A 20,787-nucleotide genomic window follows, 5' to 3' on the forward strand; every position below is an offset into this window, starting at 1 on the left:
AACTGTTTAAGTTCAATGTCTGCACATTACACTTAAGGGTTGTTTCTTTTTGCTTTTAATGATATGTGGAAGCTCCTGAATCACATACCTGGTATTACAACTGGGAAAGTTTTCACAGCCTCATTTTGGAAGTAGTGTCTGAAAGGCATCTTTCAAAAGATGTTTTCCTTGCTGTTGATCTGAGGGTTCTGCCATGCCATGAGAAAATGCAATTACTTCAGAGGGAAATCTATTGTTTATTACTCACGACTGACAATAAAGACGACTACAGTTAAAACCAAAACCTCTCAGTTTATACAGTGATGAACAGATCCACTGATGCACTTTGCAGTATCCCCAAAACTCATTTCTGCAGTCTGTCAGATTGAACACCCCAACTCTGAGAAGTCAGGCTACACAGAGGGCACCTCAGTTACATACAGAGATGTGGTTTTCTCAAGGATGTTAAGAATTGCACTGTTTACATCAAACTTTATTGGCTCCAAATAAAAATGTTGTCTTGAAAGCCTCCAAGTTCAGATTCTAAAGAAGGGCAATTAGAGTTTAGTCCCAAATGCATAAAATTTTCAACTAAATGTTACACAAATAACATCTATTTTTTCCCATTGTTTATATTCTTACTCAAATCTAAAACAGCAACCATGAAAAGAAGACAAGAAACCTCTGCAGAGAAACTCTACACTGACTGACAGACACATGGACAACACAAGGACACCATTGACACCATCACTTCCTTTCCACAAGGGAAGATTTTTTTTTTCCTATTTTCAGCATTCACATATAGACTTCAAATCCTGCAAATAAATACCTGTCTCAGAGTGCTTCACAAGCACCCCAAAGAAAACTATCTACAAGTAATACTTTCAGCTACTTCCTCATTTTCAACACTTCCAACAACCATCACTTTTACGTGTCTGAACTTTCATAGCTGGGAAAGGTGTGTGTCAGCTACAGATTTAAGGAAGGATAATGCTTTCTGTCTGAGTATGCTTCCCACTAACAAGTGGCTTCACCAAGTATGGCTCTACAGACAGGAAAAGCTGAGGAGATGTGTGTAGAAGAACCACTGTCAGACTGGATTCACGCCCTGCCTATTGAGAGATTACACCATTACTTTGAAACCAACCCAAGAAGAGTCATCAGAGTCAGAGCACTGACAGTGGAATTCTGGCCCCCACGCAAATCTGCAGAAGAAACTCCAGAATTTTACCCCTGATATATAAAACCTTGTAGAGAAACATTAGTAAACAAAGTTTTGAAGAGTCAGAAAAAATTATTAAAAAAAAAAATCCTTCTAAGTCATAAAAACCATTTCAATGTGAAATTTGTAAAATATCACCCTATTTATTCTCTCAGCTTTTCTAGCAACATATGACTTTACTATAACATATCTGTAGAAATCTGATGATGAAGAAACAGTAATTTTTCTTAAATGTAGTCACTTAAACATTTGCCAGTTTGGAAAGTTGAGCTCAAGTCTCTTTCCAGAGCAAAACATTGCACACAATTTTCAACCTTTTCCCTTCTGATTGTCCATGTCACAGTGGGTATGGCACGTAACAGTCTGCAGGGGAGCCAATGCTGCTCACAGGGCTCCGTGTGTTGGACTTGTAAGAATTTGGAGCAATTTCAACCACACCATCATTTTGAGGGGTTTCTCCTTTCAAAAAGTCATCGTCTTCATCTTCAGAAGTACCCTGCAAAAATTTAAAAGGATCAGTGAGAGCAGGAAGACACTGCCAAATCTTAATAGAGACCTGGATTTACACTGTGATTGTCATGACCAGCTGGAATGGTAAAAGAATTAGATGTACTCTGATTATGAAATATGGGAACTAAATCACTTCTACAGGGTGGATTTCCCAGTGACATCATCATGTCCATTTTCTGAGCACAACACGGCTCCTGTGCTGTAGAAGAGGGAAAAGTGCTCTCAAGACAAGAATGAATAGATTCCTAAAGCTTCCAAATTTCAGTCACAGTTCCCCCTAAATGTATAGTGTACCCTTATCTACTTAAAAAAATATTCTGCAATAAAAGCAGCTGATAGCTGAACTGTGTTTGGATCAGGGAAGACTACCTTTTTAATGGGTTTCTTCAGATTCTCAAGATCTTCAGCACTCAACTCTTCCCAGAACTGATACATTGGATCAATAGTTTTCTTTGATCTGAGAGAGGAAACAGAGCAAAGAATGAGTTCTTGTATATGCAGTAGGGGTACATTTTAATTTAAACCTTTGACAGTCTGGTTAAAATGCAGAACATGAAAGGTACTAAGGATCAGGGAGAAAAGTGAGCAGCAGAAACATTGCTACAGGTTGTATTCATTATTTTCTAGAAGGCACAAAGGCATTGTTTACTTTTTAATTCTACCTTTTGAGTATGTAGGGATCAAAGGGGAAGAAGCTGTCGAGGGGGTTGGTGCAGGTCTGCACAAGGTCCCCCCCTGTGCCGCTCCGCACAACAGGGATGAACTGCCTGTTGTTCCTCTCAATAATCGTGTAGCAGAACACCAACTGGTATTTCCTTTAAAAAGGGAACAAAGAGAAGATAAGCACTTCTGGCACACCCAAAGCAAGAATTTCAGATGGATCGTATGAAAACAAAAAGATATTTTTTAACAAACATCTTCTCTCTTCCATTTTCCAGCTGATATTAGGAGTTTGCAAGATAGTCACAAGGTAAGGAGTCTGTTCTCTTCCTCTAAGCTCCTATAAACTTTATGCCAAGTACAGCCACACTGGCTCCAACACAAAGCAATCCATTTCATAATACTGCAGGATCTCATTGAAACTGAACTAGGAATAAATTTATCACACCTGGAATATGGGCAGTGTTATGCCTCAGATAATATTCAATACTGTGCCTAACAAAACCCTGTGCTGGTTTTAGATACACACAAAATCTGCACCAAGCTGAAATTGAAGTAAATGAGTAGGTACCTGGTAATAGCAGCAAACAAGTTGACAACAGAAGGGATACAAATCTTCAGGGGGTTTAGCTGACACATGACAATGCGCTCGAAATTTAAACTCTGCAGATATGACAGACCTTCAAAATAAGAACAGTGGGCGAATATAGGTTAGGTATCATATAAACTGAACTTAATTTCTAAGAATTTCCAGTGTGACAAGCCTGCATTCTGCACACCACCACAGAAGCACATCCTAGGGCACTCTCACAGTGGAGGTCTGGCCTCAACATGTGTACAAGCCACCTCCTTTTATTTAGAGCACAACAACATAAACTTGCAATCAGATACTTGACTGAATTGACCACTACAAAACACAGCAACAGTAAAACTTCTAATGAATCCTTTCAAACCTAATATACTCACCTTTCCTTAAATTGCCATCCAGAAGTTGTTTATGACGGAAAATAAGCGTATAGAACACTGCCTGACACGTAGAATAGAATGGCCCATGGAGAGCTACATCACAGTAGGCATTAGCTCCTGTATCCTGATTATCAATGTATTTATGCAACCAGTTCACCAGAAGATCCAGACATGCTTTTACAGTACTGTAGTGCAAGGAGAAAAAAGAAGTGTAAAAATAATACCTGGAATGGTGCAGAAACGATGTTAAACAAATATTCAAGAATCTCAGTGGTTATAAAAACATCAGTAAGAAAATCTCTTCATAAAAAAAAGATTCTGTTATGAGCCTTCTCCTTTATCTCAGCATAAAATGAATCAATCCGTACTGAAAACCCGTCTCAGTGAAAGCACAGGGTGCCAGATGAGATGAATCCACAAACACACAGTAAACAATTAAAATCCTTGGCTACAGGTAGTACAGAGCAATGCCACCCATGTCCACCAGGTAATTCCAATATCCAACTATCTCCAGTGTTAAAGTCACAACCCCAAACAGCATAAAAATATAGATTGTGTACATAAAAAAGAAGACATTTTAACTCTTCTGTATCAAAATACTAGAACAAATTACTTCCCCATTTCAGAGCCTGTATAAATGCCTAGTATTGGGTACTAAAAATATCTGCTTCTGATCATCAGATACACTGGGAATCCATGACTCTGCCTGAAGTCAGCACAACCTACCCATGCTCAGCACTTCTTGCTAAGTGAAGCCTTAAACAACAAGTCATGAACCTCAGCAATCATCAGTCTGCATCCTGTACATGCAAAACTTTCCTGGAAACTTCAAGACAATACTGAACCAGTATTGTTGAAAGGACAATCAAGACTCTTGATTCAGGCTTAGTGGCAAAGCAGTGGGAATAGAAGACCAATTCTGTACTTAAGCTCCACAGTAGCAGGAATTGTTTGGTTCTGCTCATGAATGACAACAACTTACACAATGGGAATAAATTTAGCTCTTGCCAAGAAGCTGCCAATATAACTCCCAGCGGTCTGCCTGATTACTGAAGGATTGTTTGGATCCTGCAGTTTCTTCCAAAGATGGTCTAAAAATGCTTCAGCCAATCCCTGGAAAAAAGATACATAGAAACTGTGAGTTGTTATACTGGTGACACTGTTTAAGTGATAGATTCCTAACACTCAACTCCCATAATTTCTATAACCAAACCATTAAAAACATCTACCTATAACTGCAGTAAATAACTATTCCTACACATGATGGAAGAGTACTCATTTCTCTTTTTCTTAGTTGTAAAAGAAAGAACAGTTTGTTGAGAGAGATGGGAAAATAGAGGGGTGGGGGAACAACAAACAGCAGACAGGATTTTCAAATCAAAGAGCTAACAGACAGCATCTTTGAGATAGTTTTGGGATGCTGAAGAAACATGCACACCATGTCTTGGGTGCAAGAGTCCAACTGATTCTTGTAAAAGAGATCAGTTTTAACCAAGTTTGTTCCTTCACACTTGCTAAGATTCCATCTGTAAGTGGTTTATGAACAACATGGGAAGAGCAACCATAAAAAAAAAGAAAAGAGTAACAGAGAAGGAAGAGAAAGCAAAGATACTAATGACTCCTGATGTACTTGCTATCTTCAGAGTAGAATTACAGCAGAGAACAACTGTTTTGTAAAAAAAAACCAAAACAAGGTGCAGAAATGACAGAGGACGCCGCATTTTAAATCCAGTTTTTACTCACCAATTTAAAGCTGCAGATGTAAAACATGAAATACTGTACGTGACACGAAGCATGGGTTGGTAAAATGAGCTTGTCAAAAACAGAAACTAAATCCCGATACAAATCCTTTGTGTTGCTGATGTCGAGCTTGCCTACACAACAAAGAAACAGAACAAAATGAGCCATTTCAGGGCTTTTTCCCCACCCTTGTGCTGCAGAAGTGGTATTTTATATCTTTCTACACCAGTAAAAAATATGTAAAGAAAAACTGCCAACCTGACTTCCCAGTTGATCTGACATCTAAAAATCCAGGTGTTCAGTTCTACTGCTTTTTAAGGTGGTGTAAATGAAGAATCTCTCTGTGTGACTGTGCATACAAAGCCATCAGACATGCAAACTTTGCAATAACGTGTTCACTCAGAAGAGCAAGAAAAAAGCCACTAAGAAATAAATCACCTGACTTACATGGGGAAGATACAGCATAATGGTTTCTAAATATTGTTTTAAATACATAAATCTAAGGAATTCAAACCCTTAATACATAACAGTGGAAGATATTTTTTTCCCTGTAACAAAGCCAATTGATTAATGTGTCTGGTTGTTTTGATCTACGTCCAGTCCTTGTGATGTTGAAAGGATCCATAACTCTAACACTCAGGTAGAGCAAATAATAAAAACATTTATACCCTACTACAGTTAGGATACAGTATCATCTTAATGGAATCAGAATGTCTCCAAGTGAAGACTAAACCTTTGAAGTCCTAACTTTACCTCTCCCAGTACCTGGGCAGAGGCAGGAATGTGGACTACAGGCTGATAATGGCAGAGTTCTGCTCTATCTTGCAGCACAGAAAGCAAGAACTCCTCTTATGTGTTTCTTACTTAGCAAAACAACAAATTTGGTTATAGAGCAAGTGTACTCACCATCCACGTGGCAAACATCTTTAATATAGGAAAACAGGATGGTCATCAGGATGTCCAGGCGCTCTGCCAGTGGATGGGCCATTCTCTCAATACTGGGAGAGACAACTTTGTTTCCTTTTCTGTCCTCATCTTCCTCCTGGTAGATAAAATGGCACGTGCAGCTCTTATATACACAAATCATGGAGACAGTAATTACAGAAAAAGTGAAACTAAATTTATCTTTCAGAAACATGCTAAAGTTTCATCTTTTTTTTTTTTTTTTTTAGCAAAGCAGTATCCCATTATCCAGTATAAGCAAATTTTTGCACACTAAGCCAAGTACCATGAATTCTTTAACTAGCTGTATGGCACAAATGCTTGTGTTTTTACATAATGAAGTTGATTTCCTGGATGTACACTGGGTGTTTACATGAATAAAGTCAATACCTGAGAATACATTTATCATTTATCAGCTGTTCAGGTTTCAAGAGCTGTGTGTAGTGCAGTAACAACAAAGCAGTAATGAATTCCTACATTTAGCTCACAGCCACCTCAGAAGTGAAAATTTTACTGAAAAAAATTTTAATAGAACAAGATAGCCAACCATATCAAAAAGTCCCTCCTCTGTAGATTTTTCCTCACTAGCACAGTTATTAGCAGTTTCTTCAGCATCTTCGATATCTTGCTGTGGAGTGCTAACCTACAATTGCAAACAAGAAATTAATTTCTATAAAACCATTACAATAATATGAAATTGGTTTTTTTATTATTCATAAAAAAGACATGAGTAAGTTCTCAACAAGATTTTGTCCTGGACTAAATAAACATTTTAAAAGGGACTACATGATGTGCCATACACGAATGCACACTCCAAACTTTCTGAAACTTTACCTCCCCAACATAAGCTCTCCCCAGACTGTTACAGTGAGGCAAAAAGCTGTGATGATTTACAGTGCTACACCTCCTGTCTTTTTTTAGGACTGTAAATCTTTTTACTTCAAAGAGATGACACGACCAATCAACCACACAAAGAGAAGCACATTCTCTGCACATTAGCACTGATCACCACAGAACAGAAGTTATTTGGATTCTGGCAGAGATTCCAGGCAGGGTATAACAGTACACACCATACAGTTACCCTCAGGTGTGGGAACATCTTTATTCTGGGAATGGAATGTAAATTTGACTGGGTTTATACCCATGATCACAAGCATATTTTTTGTCAAGCCTGAACTGAAGCATATTTCATTTCCTACTCTGTGTATTTTAACACCGACCTTCCATAGAAGATAACACAAAATAAACTTACATCCAACTTCAGCAGCTTTTCAACAATAAGCTCCAGAATTTGAAGCCTCAGAGTTGGAAGGTACACTGTAACTCGCAGTAGGTTATGGACATAACATTCCTAAACCACAAAATTAATTGATATCCATAATAATGTTAACAGAAAGTCAAATTTCTGCAAAGGACTTCTAGAAAACAAGTCTCTTAATTTCTTATCTAAAGACCCAGAAATAGGTTTAAACAGACTGTGTTAAATCAAGAGTAAGTTCATGTATAACATAAACATTAACTTTCAGTAGTTAAGCTGTGTCACCATTAACTGCTTAATCTTCTATTTCCATGCAAATTTTCCCCACTAACTCTAGATAGAGTGTAAAGATTCTATAAGAGAAGGTATTCATTTTCACAGGAGTTTCTTTAGGAAACTGAAGCATATGCCTCACTGTATCTAGAACCAGCTATAGTAGAACTGCTTGAAATGAGACCCAATGCATCTTTATTTCAGATTATTATAATATACCAGCAACAATTCTAAATTGCACAGCTATGCCTCTTCAGTCATTCTGATTATAAACCAAACAGCTTAACAGGCAAGTTTTGTGAGCATGCATGGGCCCACCCATGTGTACACAAATATGTACAAAAGACAACGTTGCAACTTTCACAAAGCAAAACTGTCAAGTCAGTGCATAAAATCAGGTAAAGTGCCAACATTTAAGTACACCATAGCCTGTGAATATGCATTATAACACAACCTTTAATTACATGAGCACGTATGATTTTTCCACAGACCATCTTGCTCATTTTTCCACAGGCTTGGCCAGTACATAAAATGGATGGAGAGAGTTTAATGAGAAGGTATAAACTGGAAATATTCAACAATGCATGGATGATATTTTATTACACTTCATTTGAGCTTTGCCCTGAAAACAGCTACGCATTTCTTCACATCTTGTTCCTCACCGAGCTGCTAAGTAAGTAAATAAATCTCCTAATATCATTTAAGAGCTATTATCCCCCCATTTTACAGATAGGGAGCTGGTGCTTAAAGTTATTTGCATTAAGACAACAACAACAAAAACATAAATTAAAAAAAAATTGCAAGGTATATAAAGAACTTTGGGGAATTTTCAGTACTTGATGAGTTCGAAACACAGCTTCAACTGAACTTGGCTGGAGGAGCAAGGCTTTGCCATTCTGTAACATAAAGTGCCAACATATCAAGTTGGAACAAGTAAATATAAAGATCAAACAAGAGCCATAACCTGTCAAAAGTTTCCAGCTTGTTTTTCAGCCCACAAGCACTACACCAAAGTTGCAATAAAACAGCTTTGGGCTTTACACTACTGGTGATTTGGATTTCACCTGTAATATCTCTGGTTTGCTTATCAAATCCTCTGTTCCTCTGACAAAGACTTTTCAGGGTTGATAACTGTCGCTGTTATTCCCAGAGAACGGCGAAATCACGACATAGGTGCAGGTTTAAGGATATGGCCAAAGCAGAACTAAGACCTCATTTAATGAATAGCTCATCTTTTATAGTATAGTTCGCAATAAAGAAATCACATGATTGGCTTATTCACTCACCACCTCTCAAGGTGATAGGCTGAGCAGTAAGACACCCATTTCCAAATATTCTCACAAGACTAAAAACAATTCTACAGTTTCCACAACAACTTGCAGGTGTAGAAATAGCTTACATTCTTACAAACTGTTATCCATCCAGTTTGCATGAGAATGAAAGCTTTCACAGAGAAGCTGTGAGAAGCTGGATTTCTCTGTTTCTCAGCTAAAGCAGGAGAAAGGAAAAACTTCACAAATGCTACAGAGATGGAAAGTTTCTCTGCTCTTGCCTTTTAGCATCCACAGATAACAAATGAGACAGGTCTCCCTACTGCACAACCCTGAGACTCCTCGTCAAAGAGGTCCATGGTGTGCATTGATTAAGAAAGCAATCCTGGGGAAAAGATATGCAGTGATGTCATTAAAGATGAGCACAATGCTTATGCACAAGGAATTCAGAATGCTTGGACAGCCTTACACTAAACAGACACAATACTATACATGGTTATTACATATATAATTATTATATCTATATAACAGTACTCTTCAAAAATCTGCATTGACTGCCATCAAATCAGTTGTAGTACTATACATGACATTTATACATTTAGAAAAACAGGTGAAAAAATCAACAAAAATAGTCACAGCTCTTACCAGAGTTCTTTCCGATTTATTAATGAAAGGGAAGAATTCCACAAGTATCGGCATGAGAAACTGTGGAGTCCTATAATTAATTTAAAAAAAAATCAGACCTAATATTGAACTCTAGCACTCTAAAGACGTACTGGAATAACCTTATTTCACAGTAACTTTATTTTAAGGTAAGCAATTGTATAAAATGTGGTTTGGCAAGGATCACTGGACAGCTAATAAGCGGCAAACTTTCACAATGCACTTGTTAGAAGCCACTTCAAATATCACTATGGACTAGAGAAGAATATAGAAGCCACTATCAACACCACTTTTCCTACTTCCCATTTCTGTTAACAGGATTTCCAGCTGCTGATGCCTGACAGAAATTTCACAATGTTTATATATAGCATTCTACCAGTTAGTGAATACTGGGAAAAATCATGCAATGAAACAAAGTATTATACTTCCAATTAAGAGGGGAAAAACCCATCAGTTCACAAGCTTTAAATCTGCAAGGAAAGAACACACAAACCCAAGGGATTCTATACTTACGAAGGAACATATCTTGCAACAGTTTGCAATGCTCTGTGGCATGTATCGAAGTTTTCAGAAACGTCTAGAGAAAGAAAAAAGTATTCTTATGCACTTGGTTACAGAAAACTAAATCAGGAACCAGTAAAACCAGTTTGCATCAACTACACAATTGAAAGATTCCCAAGGAAACTGCATTGGCCAAAATGTTATTTTGAGGGGGTGTACATTGAGGTAAATAAAATGGAAACCAAGCAACTCCTAACTTTTCTTTGGCTTTGAACAATCTAGGACTAGGAATGTTTTCCTATGCATTCTATTCCTACAGATACTGCACTAACAGGAATATTTTGAAAGTAATGAGGAGTGGGTCAGCACACGGTTCACTTGAGTACAAGAGAGTCTTTGACTTGGGAATTTAAGGATGTTTCTTGATGTTTTACTTTACCTCAGCCCAACTAATTTTGTAAAAAAGGAGCAACATGCACTGTATACTTTTTTAGTAAAGGCACTACAGCAGCATATATATATCCTTTATACTCACTTTCATCATCATCATCAGAATCTGAAATATCCACATCATCTTCTCTGATGGTTATTCGAGCTAGCAAAAAGTGAGATTATTATATCAAAATTGTATAAATCTTATAGGTAACAAATTCAATAGCAAACACACTGGACAACAGTCTCCACCAGGACTAAAGCATCAAAATTAGCGACAAGACTTTCTTAAAGACTTTTATTTACAGAACCAGGAGGTTCTTGAGAACATCTAAAATGATCCTCACTTCAGCTTTTGGTTTTTTAGTAGTAAAAATACTATACAGTTCATCCATTTCCAAGGCATCTTCAGAACAGGACCTGTATTAGCAACAAGAATATGTCTTCTAAAATCTAGGTACAGAAAACCATCTGTATCACAATGAACATGAAAAAATTCAATAACCCAATAATTAATTGTGTCATGGGTTGTATTTATACAGACCTTATCTATCTAGGGGTTTTGATAAGCAAACAAAGAAGATTAAGAGAGAAGTAACTTACGGGGGACAAACTGTGACACGATCATCCGGAGGCATGGCCTGAGATGGACAGTTTGTGCTGACACCAGATTGCCAAGAAAGCCCAGATATTCTTCCACTACCTCTCGGCTCCTTCTCAACCATGGCAGCTTCTAAAAGTAAGCAAAGATCAAGATGTCAAAGAAGGACGTTTCTAGTACTGAACTCTTAATCTTCCCACGTAGCAAACAGATATTTACCAGCAAAATGCTGACCAGTTGTTCAAGCTCTTTGGTCAAATATGCAACAGAAGCTCGAAATTCATGCAGCCAATTAATGATCTGGGCATCCTTAAAATAAGCAGAAAAAACAGGTAGCTATTCAAATAAACAGTATTACGTATTAGCAGAAAATAACAAAATCCTTACAAGTCAAAGATGAATTGTTTACAAGTCAAAGATTAATACAAATTGTTTTCACACTAATATGAAAGGAATTTCTTTAAGTTTGTGTCCTCACCAATGAAAGCTCTTGAATGCAGAATACATTCATGTCAACTCCTAAACCAACAGCCTGCCTGGAATGCTTCAGTCAGACTGAGCAAGGCATGCAATCTCACTCATAAAGAACATAAAAGAATTTTTAAAAAATGGCATTCCATCTCAATTTTCTTTTCTCTTCTGCTCTAGTTAAAGCAGAAGGAACATTCAAGTCTTGAAACAGCAAATGTGGGTACTTGTAGCTATACAGAAGAGCTGTGAAACAATACTTCTGGGTATAACTACTAAATGCATATCTACGTTACTGCATAATGAAACAAGATTTAGTGAGAACAGAAGGTAAAATTCGATGCAACTTAAAGGCTATGAAAGTCAGAAACCACAGTTTGATCTACAAAAGTGTCTCTATAATCAAGCATCAGCAACCTGAAAAGATGGTATCTGGAACAGACTCAAAGGGTACAGCAGAGTCAGTAAGCATGAGACACCATTTATGACGATCCTGCATATATGTATGTGTATAAATAGACAATTTTTTAAATTCTGATGGTTTCCACAAAGAAAAAAAGCTGTTAAATACAATTTAAATGTTTAAAGCAAAGAATTTGTGCAAGCACCAGAATGACTTGTCTGGTGATTACACTCAGACAAACTTTAAATCATTAGACCCCTGACTATCAAAGTCTTACCTTTATGTCTGGATCTGACAGCTGATGCTTTAACAACTCAAAATCCGTGGTATCACCCTAGCAGGGGAAACAAAAATAAAGAGATTACTTTCTCTTTTGTTTTTTCTTCAGTAAAAAATACCAATTTCATCAATGTATCTGAACAACCAACTATTGCTGAACAGGTACATCAAGAACACAAGAGAGGCAAGGCAGCTCAGGAAGGCTGCAGCAGCAGTAACAGGGTGCTGTCCCAGAAGACAACCGAGGCTGCTAGCTCATTTTCAGCTGCTCTCCCTGCAGACACAGCTGGATCCCTGTGCACACTTTGGCATAAGCCAGGTTTTACATCCACCCAGCCACTGAGGTTGACTCACGGGGGAAATCTTTTCACTCACACAGCAACACCGCCTGGCACAAGCCTACAACGCTCAGCTGCCTTCAGTTTTTTTCCCTAAGCCTTCAGACGCGGTCTTGCGTAAGGCGAAACGAGTCTTCTCACGGAATGACCCCAGGAACCAGCAGCCCGGACGCAGCGCAGGCCCCCGAGAAGCCGCAGTCACCTTTTCGTACTTGAGCAGAATCTCCGTCAGGGTCCCCCCGAACCGCACAGTCTTCCTGGGCGGGGAGCTGATGAACTCGTCCGCTCCCAGCATGGTCACGACACCTGCGGGGAGGGGAAGCCGCGTGAGCACCGCTCGGAGGCCCGGGGAACCCCTCGGACCCTCTCCTCAGCAAGGAGAGCCGCAGGAGCCGCTCCCCGTCCCGAGGGTCCCCCCACCGTTCCTCCTTGCCTTGCGGTGGCGGCGGCGCCCCCGCTATCGGGGCCCGCGGCGCCGCACCCCGCGCCCGGCGCGTCCTGGCTGCCCGCACCGCCACATGCCGCTCCGGCGGAAACAGCGCGGCCGGGCGGAAACAGCGCCAGGCGGCCCGCCCCTCGCACCGCCCAGCGGCACCGCCGGGCGGCCCCGCTGAACGGGCACGGAGCGGCACCGCGGGGCGGCACCAGCGAGCCGGGACGGAGCGGCACCGCCGGGCGGCCCCGCTAAACGGGCGCGGAGCGGCACCGCTGGGCGGCCGCGCTGAACGGGAACGGAGCGGCACCGCGGGGCGGCACCAGCGAGCCGGGACGGAGCGGCACCGCCGGGCGGCCCCGCTAAACGGGCGCGGAGCGGCACCGCTGGGCGGCCCCGCTGAACGGGCACGGAGCGGCACCGCGGGGCGGCACCAGCGAGCCGGGACGGAGCGGCACCGCCGGGCGGCCCCGCTAAACGGGCGCGGAGCGGCACCGCTGGGCGGCGGCACGGAGCGCCGAGAGGGAGCAGCCGCGCCGCTGCCCCCGCCCGCCGTGCTGCGGGCGGACCAAGGGAGCCGGGCAGGGGCACGGAGAGGGCATTTCCCGCCCCGTACGCGGGGATGAAGCCGGGCAAGAGGACCGGGCAGCTCTACTCTCGTCACCGTTCCGGTTTTAACACTGACTCCCGGTAGCGCTCCCACTCCCGCGGTGCGTGAGCCGTCCGCAGGGAAGCGGAATTCCAGATTCATCCCCAGCGCCACGGTGGAGCGATCCCATCCCGGGTTCGTTCACAAGCGAGCGCTCCCCGACCCCTTGGGCAGCTCCTCCCGAGCGGTGAGAGCCGCGGGCAGCCCCTCACAGCACAGGTGACACCAAGGGCACGGCCAGCCTGGACAGCAAGGGTTATCAACTGAAAACTGCAATCCGAAGGGATAAACTAAATGGTCAGAACAACTTAGTTGAGATTAAAGAGGGCCAAAAATCTAAACAAATCTAAACAAAGCGGAGTTTGACCTTGGGAAGCAATAATGGATTTGCTAGAACAGAGGGATAGGAACTTCAAGCGAGATTTCTGGATGTTTTTATCCTCTTTGTGTAGGCTAGGTCTGTATTGAAGCACCTGTCATTAAACAAAATGTGTTACGGACTTTCTGTCTTGGAGCTCGTAACTGTTTTTCCTTCCGAAACATTGTATACACACACAAATTCTACTACTAAAGCAACCTAGGTGCATATGAACAGAGACTTGCGCTTCCAGTGTAGTTCTTCATAAACGTTCAATCTGCTTGAAGCTTACTTTGGCTGAATATGTAACATTTACTTCACCAATTCACACAAACTAGCTGCAGCAACACGTGCCATTGTTTGACCTTAGCCCTCTCAACTTTCTCAACTTGCTATACACTTATGCTTCTTCTCTACACAAACTGCTACTGTAATAATTATGTCCCTCCCAGCAACTCTCACAAGTCACACCAAACAGATTTTTGTAGGCGTTACTAATAATTTAATCTTTCCCTGATAAAGATGTTCCCATTTAAATAGACACTATATGGCACATGAAAACTTCCATTAGATGCAGTCCACATTTAAAATCTAACAAGCATTTAATCCATCTACATAGTTAGAATTCAGGTGGTTGGCATTTTTCCTTTAGCGGAATGTAGGATGACATTTTGAGCTAGTTTTAAGGCTTAACTAGATGCAAAAGACTCCTGTACCCACACTTCTGGAACTAGTCTGGTTCTTTGTGGTTTTGGCTAAGTTTTTAAACAGCATGCATGGGACTGTCATGAATGTCTAAAGGAATTCCAGCTTTAGCTGTACAACTCTGTTCACATAACAGCAAGCAGTCCTAAACATGTCCAAGAGCTTCCTTCCAGTCAACAACACAAAAGTTCTTTGACTGGACTTTGTGCTGCATTGAACACAGCTGATAAGGATATCATGAAACTAAAATAGTGTTAAATATTTGTTAATGTTTAACTGCAGATGATTCCCAGTTTCTATTTAGTATTAGCCTTCCTGATTTAGAAGGCAAATTTATTTCATGGAACAGCAACTGGATTTTCAAAAAGAAAATAGTTACAATACTTACAACAGGTATCATTGCTCCACAGCAAGCACTGTTTCTCTCCTTGTTTGGACACAACATCCCAGTAACCTTCTAGTGCTTTAGTGCTTCTCTGTGCTTAACATCCTCCTTCACTGATGGATCAGCTCCTATATCTAATTTTTAAAACACATATACTATTCATACGAGTAAACTAGTTGGAACTCCACCTAACTTTTAGTGAAGTTGCATTCTAGCTACCATCTTATGCAACAATCATTAAGTACTGATATTGGAATTAAGATTAATTACATTGTAATATACAATGAATGCAAAGCCCTGCTCAGTTCACTCTAGCAATTATTGCAACACTTAAATAGAAAATTTTGTTTTTTCACAGGCTAAGTATGTGAACTACAGATATAAGTTTTGGCTTAATTTATAGCTGCTACTAATCATTCCACTTATTAAACACCATCTCATAATTCAGTTTATAAGCAAAACTATGGGAAATCAGAAAAAGCAGCTCTCTCTGTTACGAACAATGAAATGGAAAAAAATTCTTGCGAATGAAAATTGATCTACAGGTTTTAAGGGAGGAGCTTGTTTGGTTTGTTTGGGTTTTTTAATCAGACCACTGTAACACCACAGTGGTGTCACATTGCAGCTCCATTAAAAGGAGGAAACAAATTGCATACCCCTCCTAAAAACTGCAGTTAGTAAAGGAGAAATCACATACAGACCTTCAAGTTTAGTGTTCTTCTGATTTGGTTAAAAGAGAGCATTTGGAAAGCATTTAAAAATGAGAATATGCATAGAAAAGAAGTTACTCCAGCAATTTACAAGAAAACACTGAAAGACATTTCAAGAGTTCACAAGGAAGTACAGTCACAGTGTTCTTAGTAAATATTTTCCTTAATTCCACCTCTAGTATTCAATAAGGTGTGGCATAGAACAATTGTGCATTGAAATTTTAAGACCTACCAGTATTTGCTGATGGTGGGATCAAACAGTTCAAAAACAGAGGAACTCATGAGGAATTTCTCCACACAATTTTAGGTTTCATTAGCAATAATATGAATCTTTTGCCAGGTAGTTTGTTAGTATTTTATAAAGCCTTGAAGTACTTGTTAATCAACAGGGTTTCTTTTGGTCATGTTCCCTCCCTCAAATGCTTCAGCATTAGGAAAATAATTTCCAACATCACTGGACTAAAAATGCCTCTTGCAAGAGTCACCATATTACATCATTTGTACCTACGAAGAATGTACTGGTATGCCAACATCACTGGTGTTGTCTACTTATAAAATCTCAGATTCCAGGTTATTTCAAAATAACAATGAAACTTTACAAGAGACACCGTAAATTGTGTATTTACACTATAAATAACTTCTACTACATTTGCAGCTTTGCGTCAATACTTTAATACAGACATCTTAAAAGCACCCTTACAAACAAAAGTATTGCACTGGCATTATAAAAATTCACAGTAAGTTTAACTTCCAGAACTTGGTAAAAAACAGTGCAAGAGCTTTTCATTGTGCAAGAGCTTTTTATCCAAACCTTCCAGGTTATTAAAAATAATAATAATTAAAACAAAACAAAACCAACTATATGACAAGCTGCAGTGATTTTTCAGCAAAGCAGGTTAAATTCTTTTTTAGTTCTCACTTCTAAAAGAGATTTTGTGGGATCTTTCTTTGCCATTTCAAAGTATATCCAGTCCAACACTGAAGTAGGTGTGTTTGGCAGAGATACAGCTCCACATGTCCATTTTATGGAGAGTCCACAATGCTTGCAGAGATTATTCCACAATAAGAGAATCCTATTGCTTTGAGTAGGGAATCTCTTTTCATCATTTGCAGCACTTCCCCACACTTTTTGGGGCAGTAACGTCAGTAGTTGTGTCTTCAACAGATCCTGAAGATAAAACATTAAGAAAATGTTACTCCAAAATAGTCTTAGAACAGCCATATAACTCTAAAGTGTTACTTAAGATCAATCTTAAAAGTACTTTTCCTCATGTTTAACAGCCAGTTGGGACCCAAAGGAAAGATCCATCAAGTCACCAGCCCATCTCCAACAGTGGCCAAGTGTGATGTCTCAATAAAGACATAAGAATATGGCACACAAGTAATAACTCCTCAGGATATCATCTCAACCGCCACTTACTGCCCCAGGACTTCCTGAGCCAAACACATTATCTTTACATCTCTTCTGCTTTTTCCTTTGGATTTTTGAATCAGTAAATTTTTACCTGTCCCACTGTCCCATGTCAAATAATCCCACACTTCAATTGCATAGCCTGTGACAGTTTGTTTTTTCCTGCTTTGCCTTGGGAGGCATGCACTTCATACCTTTCCCATACTGACCGTATAGACTTCTAGAACACTGTATACTCTGCGTCTCTTTTCAGGCTTGAGGATCCTAATCTACTTGTTATTCCTTTAATAGAAGCATTCCATATCCTGAGAATTCTCACCTTTCTCAACTATATAATTTTTATGATAGGAAATCAGAACAAAATGCAGCGTTCCTTTAATAACTTGAGGAAGTTAATGCTCAAGAAGGTTTCCAAATGGCCAGTACAGTGAAGGGGGTTGGGGTTTTTTTGGTTTGGTTTTTTCATTTGTTTGTTTTTGAATGTATGTGTGTGGGTGGTGGTGGTGGTATTTTTCCTCCTTGTCCAGACAATATCTGCCCAAACATGTTTAACCTGTTTGGTTAAGTTCATAAATATCTCCAGATGGGGAGAGGATTTGGTCTATCAGCAAGGAATGATCTGATTCAGACAGTTGTTTACAAGAAACTCCGAAGTACTTTAGATGAACATACTTCAAAAGGGAACTCTGAATTGTCTTTGAAGGTGAAACCATTTGTTATGCTTTGTTTCACCTTGCAAGTAAAATCATAGAGAGTTTATGTTACAATATGTAACATAACTGCTATTCACTCCCTCTGTTCTGGTTCCTTCTGAATTACCATTACTGAAGTTTGTTTACTGTAGCAACTGAAGCTGCTATTTACTTGGGATATCTTGTCCTAAATCATTTTATCATTTTATGTATATATGTATATGTGTGTATATATATATATCCCTATAGGACATATAAATCTAATTACTTAGAATAAATCTTAGAAGTAAGACTTGAAATGTTTCAAAATAATGAGTAACTTTCACTGCTAGAAGTTCATTACAACAGAATACAGATCCATGTGCACATATTGCATCTACAGAGAGAGCAGATTATCTACTGAGCTCAATACCTGCAATTACCATGATCTTTAGATGAAAATGTTATGCATAGTCATTTATAAATATGAATCTTTCCCTGCAAATACAGACCTGTCAATTTTAGAGCCATTTCAGAAAAAAAAGTCTGAAAATAGAATGACTAATTTTCAACAGCCTGTTTTCTAATTGCAGGCATAGTTAATAATAAACTAAAGAGCAGTAACTAATCTTTGGAAGTTGTATTGCTGCTTTTCTTTCCCGCCTTCTGCAAGTTTTTTATTAAGCAATAATTACCTATACTCAATCTCCCTGCTGTTAAAACTTCCTTTCATGAAAAATTTCATGGCTTTCATGCAAGAAGGCGATTTCCACATGAACTTTTCTGTAAATCAACAGTGTCTTCAGATTTTAATTTCAAGGAGCAGCAGAAAAAGCTGATCTTGCACATAGTGAATCAGAACACTGTTTAGAATCCTCGAACAGTTCAAACACTTGGTACAAAACAGTGTTTAAAGTTGCTTCAGTAGAGGATTTTACATAGTGAAGTGAAAGCTTGACTTTTTTCCTCACACACATTTTCAAGGCATTAAGCATGCTTTTCTTCCTAAATGAACATGCCATATAAATGAACCCACTGGGGATATTTTGAAAAGCTTGATGTTCTTCAACCATGCTTTGAAATAGGACCTAGATAGTTCCTTTACACATCAGATATTATCACATCTTTTCTAGATGACTGAGGTTCAAGACAAGTAGTTTAAATGATTTATGAATTTATGGGTTTCAACCTCTTACCTACAACTCTGCCCCCAAGTTAAATACAAGTTAGCATTTCACCTTTCTTGTTCTCTAAGGAAGCAACATTTCATGGTGCTAAAGAGGAGGCTTCCCTTCCCAAGAGTTTATGCGGGGTAGTAGTTAATGGCCATTTCTGGCAGCATTTGATTACTGTGAGGACCAGTTCAGAGTGCCATGGCTCCTGTGCTGCTCTCTGACAGCAGCTCTCTGCATGCCAGCTCCACCACACTCCCCGGGCTTTATTCCTGCTCTCCTTTTCCCTTCTTAGACGGCTACAGGAAGCGTCTTCCCTGCCTAATCACATCTGTGCAATCTTTACCATGCCTTTTTTTTCCCGCCTGAGCTGAGAAAGATTCCACACTTTTCTCTTAAGAAGCGTCAGCTGCGAGCAGGCGGTGTAACACAGCAAGTGTTAAACTGAATCTCGGGCAGGAGAGCTCTCCCAAGCTCTAGCCAAAGTTAAAACTCACAGCCGGATTCGCCTCGCTGTCCGTCCCGGGGCCCGTCGCGGCTCTCACCTGCCGGGGTCGGCGTGGCGGCCGCGGGGGCCCCCGGCGCGCTGCAGCTCCAGGTCCGCGGGGCGGGCGGGGGCGAGCGCGGCGCTGAGGCGGAGGCTGAGGCCGTGCACCAGCCGCCGAAGCAGCGTGTCCTCGCGGCCCTTGGGCGCCGACAGCCCCGCGTCGTCCCGCAGCTCCTCGGGCGGCACCTCCAGGTTGCCCGCGTACCAGAACACCCACCAGACGAGGCTGAGGAAGATGCCGATGCCGCCCGCGTAGATGAGCAGGTCGGAGAAGAACACGTCGGCGAACACGCCGGCCAGCAGCACCGCCAGCCCCAGCGCGTCGAAGGCCAGCGCCAGCCAGAAGGCGGCCACGCAGCGGCCCAGCCCGCCCGGGGCCGCCATCGGGAGCGGCGCCACCGCCGCCTCGGGCCGCGCGCACCTGAGGGCAGGGCCGGGCCGCGCCCTCCCACCCGAGGGCAGGTGAAGGGCACGCCCCCCGCACCTGAGGGGCCGCCCAGGCCGCGCCCCCCGCACACCTCAGGGCAAGCCCGGGCCGCGCCTTGGCCCCTCCCGCACCTGCGCGCAGGGGAAGGCGGGCACACGCCGCCCCCACCGGCCCCGCAGAGCCCCCAGACCGCCGCGGTGGGACTCGAAGGCTGATCTGTAGCGACCGATGGTATTTGGGAGCTGAGGGCTCCTTGGGAGTGGTGCACACTGACCTCTTTTTACATTCCCAAGTCCTCAGGCACAAGAACTGTGTTTAGATGTAGGATCTCCTGTGCCTGCTCTCACAAGAGCCTTATATCTAACACCCTATTTAACGATGGCTTAGCCACTATTCCAGTAACTAGAAATATCAAGCCAACAGGAACTATGACCAGGCCTAATAGCATAGGCACTTTCACATTTTTGTGGAGGGACAGAGTGCCAAGAATGATGCTGCTGAGGAAGACTCCTCCCCCAGTGACAGTGTGTGCTGTTGGTTTACTGGGATTACAGATTCAATTCCTATAATAGCATTTGGTTCACAAAATAGTTGAAAAGTTTCAAAAAGTTAGGGTTGCAAAAGGGTCAAAAAAAGTTGCCACCACAGATGAAGCAGAATATTTTCATATTCATTAGTGTTTATCACATTTTATTTAGCACCCGCTTGCTTTGTAGGTAGCCAGTACCTTGATATGAGGATGTCCTAAAAAGGAGATGTGGTAGGGTTTTTTGAATGACAAATGAGGCTGGTTACCTCCTATTGATTAATACT

The 20,787-nt window shown here is 41.1% G+C and overlaps 2 protein-coding genes across 4 annotated transcripts; both read right to left on the reverse strand.

Annotated features, from left to right (window-relative positions):
- Positions 1 to 216: 216 nt before the first annotated feature.
- Positions 217 to 13,039, reverse strand: RRN3 (RRN3 homolog, RNA polymerase I transcription factor). Its single transcript, XM_032125980.1, has 18 exons — positions 12,940 to 13,039; positions 12,709 to 12,812; positions 12,167 to 12,223; positions 11,238 to 11,327; positions 11,021 to 11,150; positions 10,521 to 10,580; positions 9,998 to 10,061; positions 9,467 to 9,536; positions 7,272 to 7,370; positions 6,567 to 6,662; positions 5,984 to 6,119; positions 5,081 to 5,211; positions 4,320 to 4,450; positions 3,338 to 3,522; positions 2,943 to 3,051; positions 2,374 to 2,526; positions 2,081 to 2,168; positions 217 to 1,697 (listed from the first exon to the last, which is right to left on the reverse strand). Exons 2-18 carry the CDS (start codon positions 12,799 to 12,801, stop codon positions 1,539 to 1,541), a joined length of 1,851 nt encoding a protein of 616 aa, XP_031981871.1. The 5' UTR covers positions 12,802 to 12,812; positions 12,940 to 13,039; the 3' UTR covers positions 217 to 1,538.
- A 2,699-nt stretch (positions 13,040 to 15,738) lies between these two features.
- On the reverse strand, positions 15,739 to 19,982 carry TMEM238 (transmembrane protein 238). 3 transcript variants are annotated; one of them, XM_032126165.1, is made up of 2 exons: positions 19,550 to 19,982; positions 15,739 to 16,914 (listed from the first exon to the last, which is right to left on the reverse strand). In XM_032126165.1, the coding sequence occupies exons 1-2, from the start codon at positions 19,929 to 19,931 to the stop codon at positions 16,850 to 16,852; spliced, it is 447 nt and encodes a 148-aa protein (XP_031982056.1). In that variant the 5' UTR covers positions 19,932 to 19,982; the 3' UTR covers positions 15,739 to 16,849. The 3 variants fall into 3 exon arrangements, with proteins under 3 accessions (XP_031982056.1, XP_031982054.1, XP_031982055.1); XM_032126163.1 differs by having other exon boundaries at positions 19,546 to 19,976; XM_032126164.1 differs by having other exon boundaries at positions 19,498 to 19,975.
- Between the last annotated feature and the right edge of the window lie 805 nt (positions 19,983 to 20,787).

Source organism: Corvus moneduloides, chromosome 16 (genome assembly GCF_009650955.1).
Source record: "Corvus moneduloides isolate bCorMon1 chromosome 16, bCorMon1.pri, whole genome shotgun sequence".
Taxonomy (NCBI): Eukaryota; Metazoa; Chordata; class Aves; order Passeriformes; family Corvidae; genus Corvus; species Corvus moneduloides.

Coding starts and splice junctions, on each gene's coding strand:
- TMEM238 (XM_032126165.1), bottom strand. CDS start 19,931: ATGGCGGCCCCGGGCGGGCTGGGCCGCTGCGTGGCCGCCTTCTGGCTG. Junction 16,915..19,549: donor CGGCCGCCACGCCGACCCCG/GCAGGTGAGAGC, acceptor TTTTATCTTCAG/GATCTGTTGAAGACACAACT.
- RRN3 (XM_032125980.1), bottom strand. CDS start 12,801: ATGCTGGGAGCGGACGAGTTCATCAGCTCCCCGCCCAGGAAGACTGTG. Junction 9,537..9,997: donor GTTGCAAGATATGTTCCTTC/GTAAGTATAGAA, acceptor AATTAATTATAG/GACTCCACAGTTTCTCATGC. Junction 5,212..5,983: donor AGATGTTTGCCACGTGGATG/GTGAGTACACTT, acceptor TTTGTTGTGTAG/GCAAGCTCGACATCAGCAAC.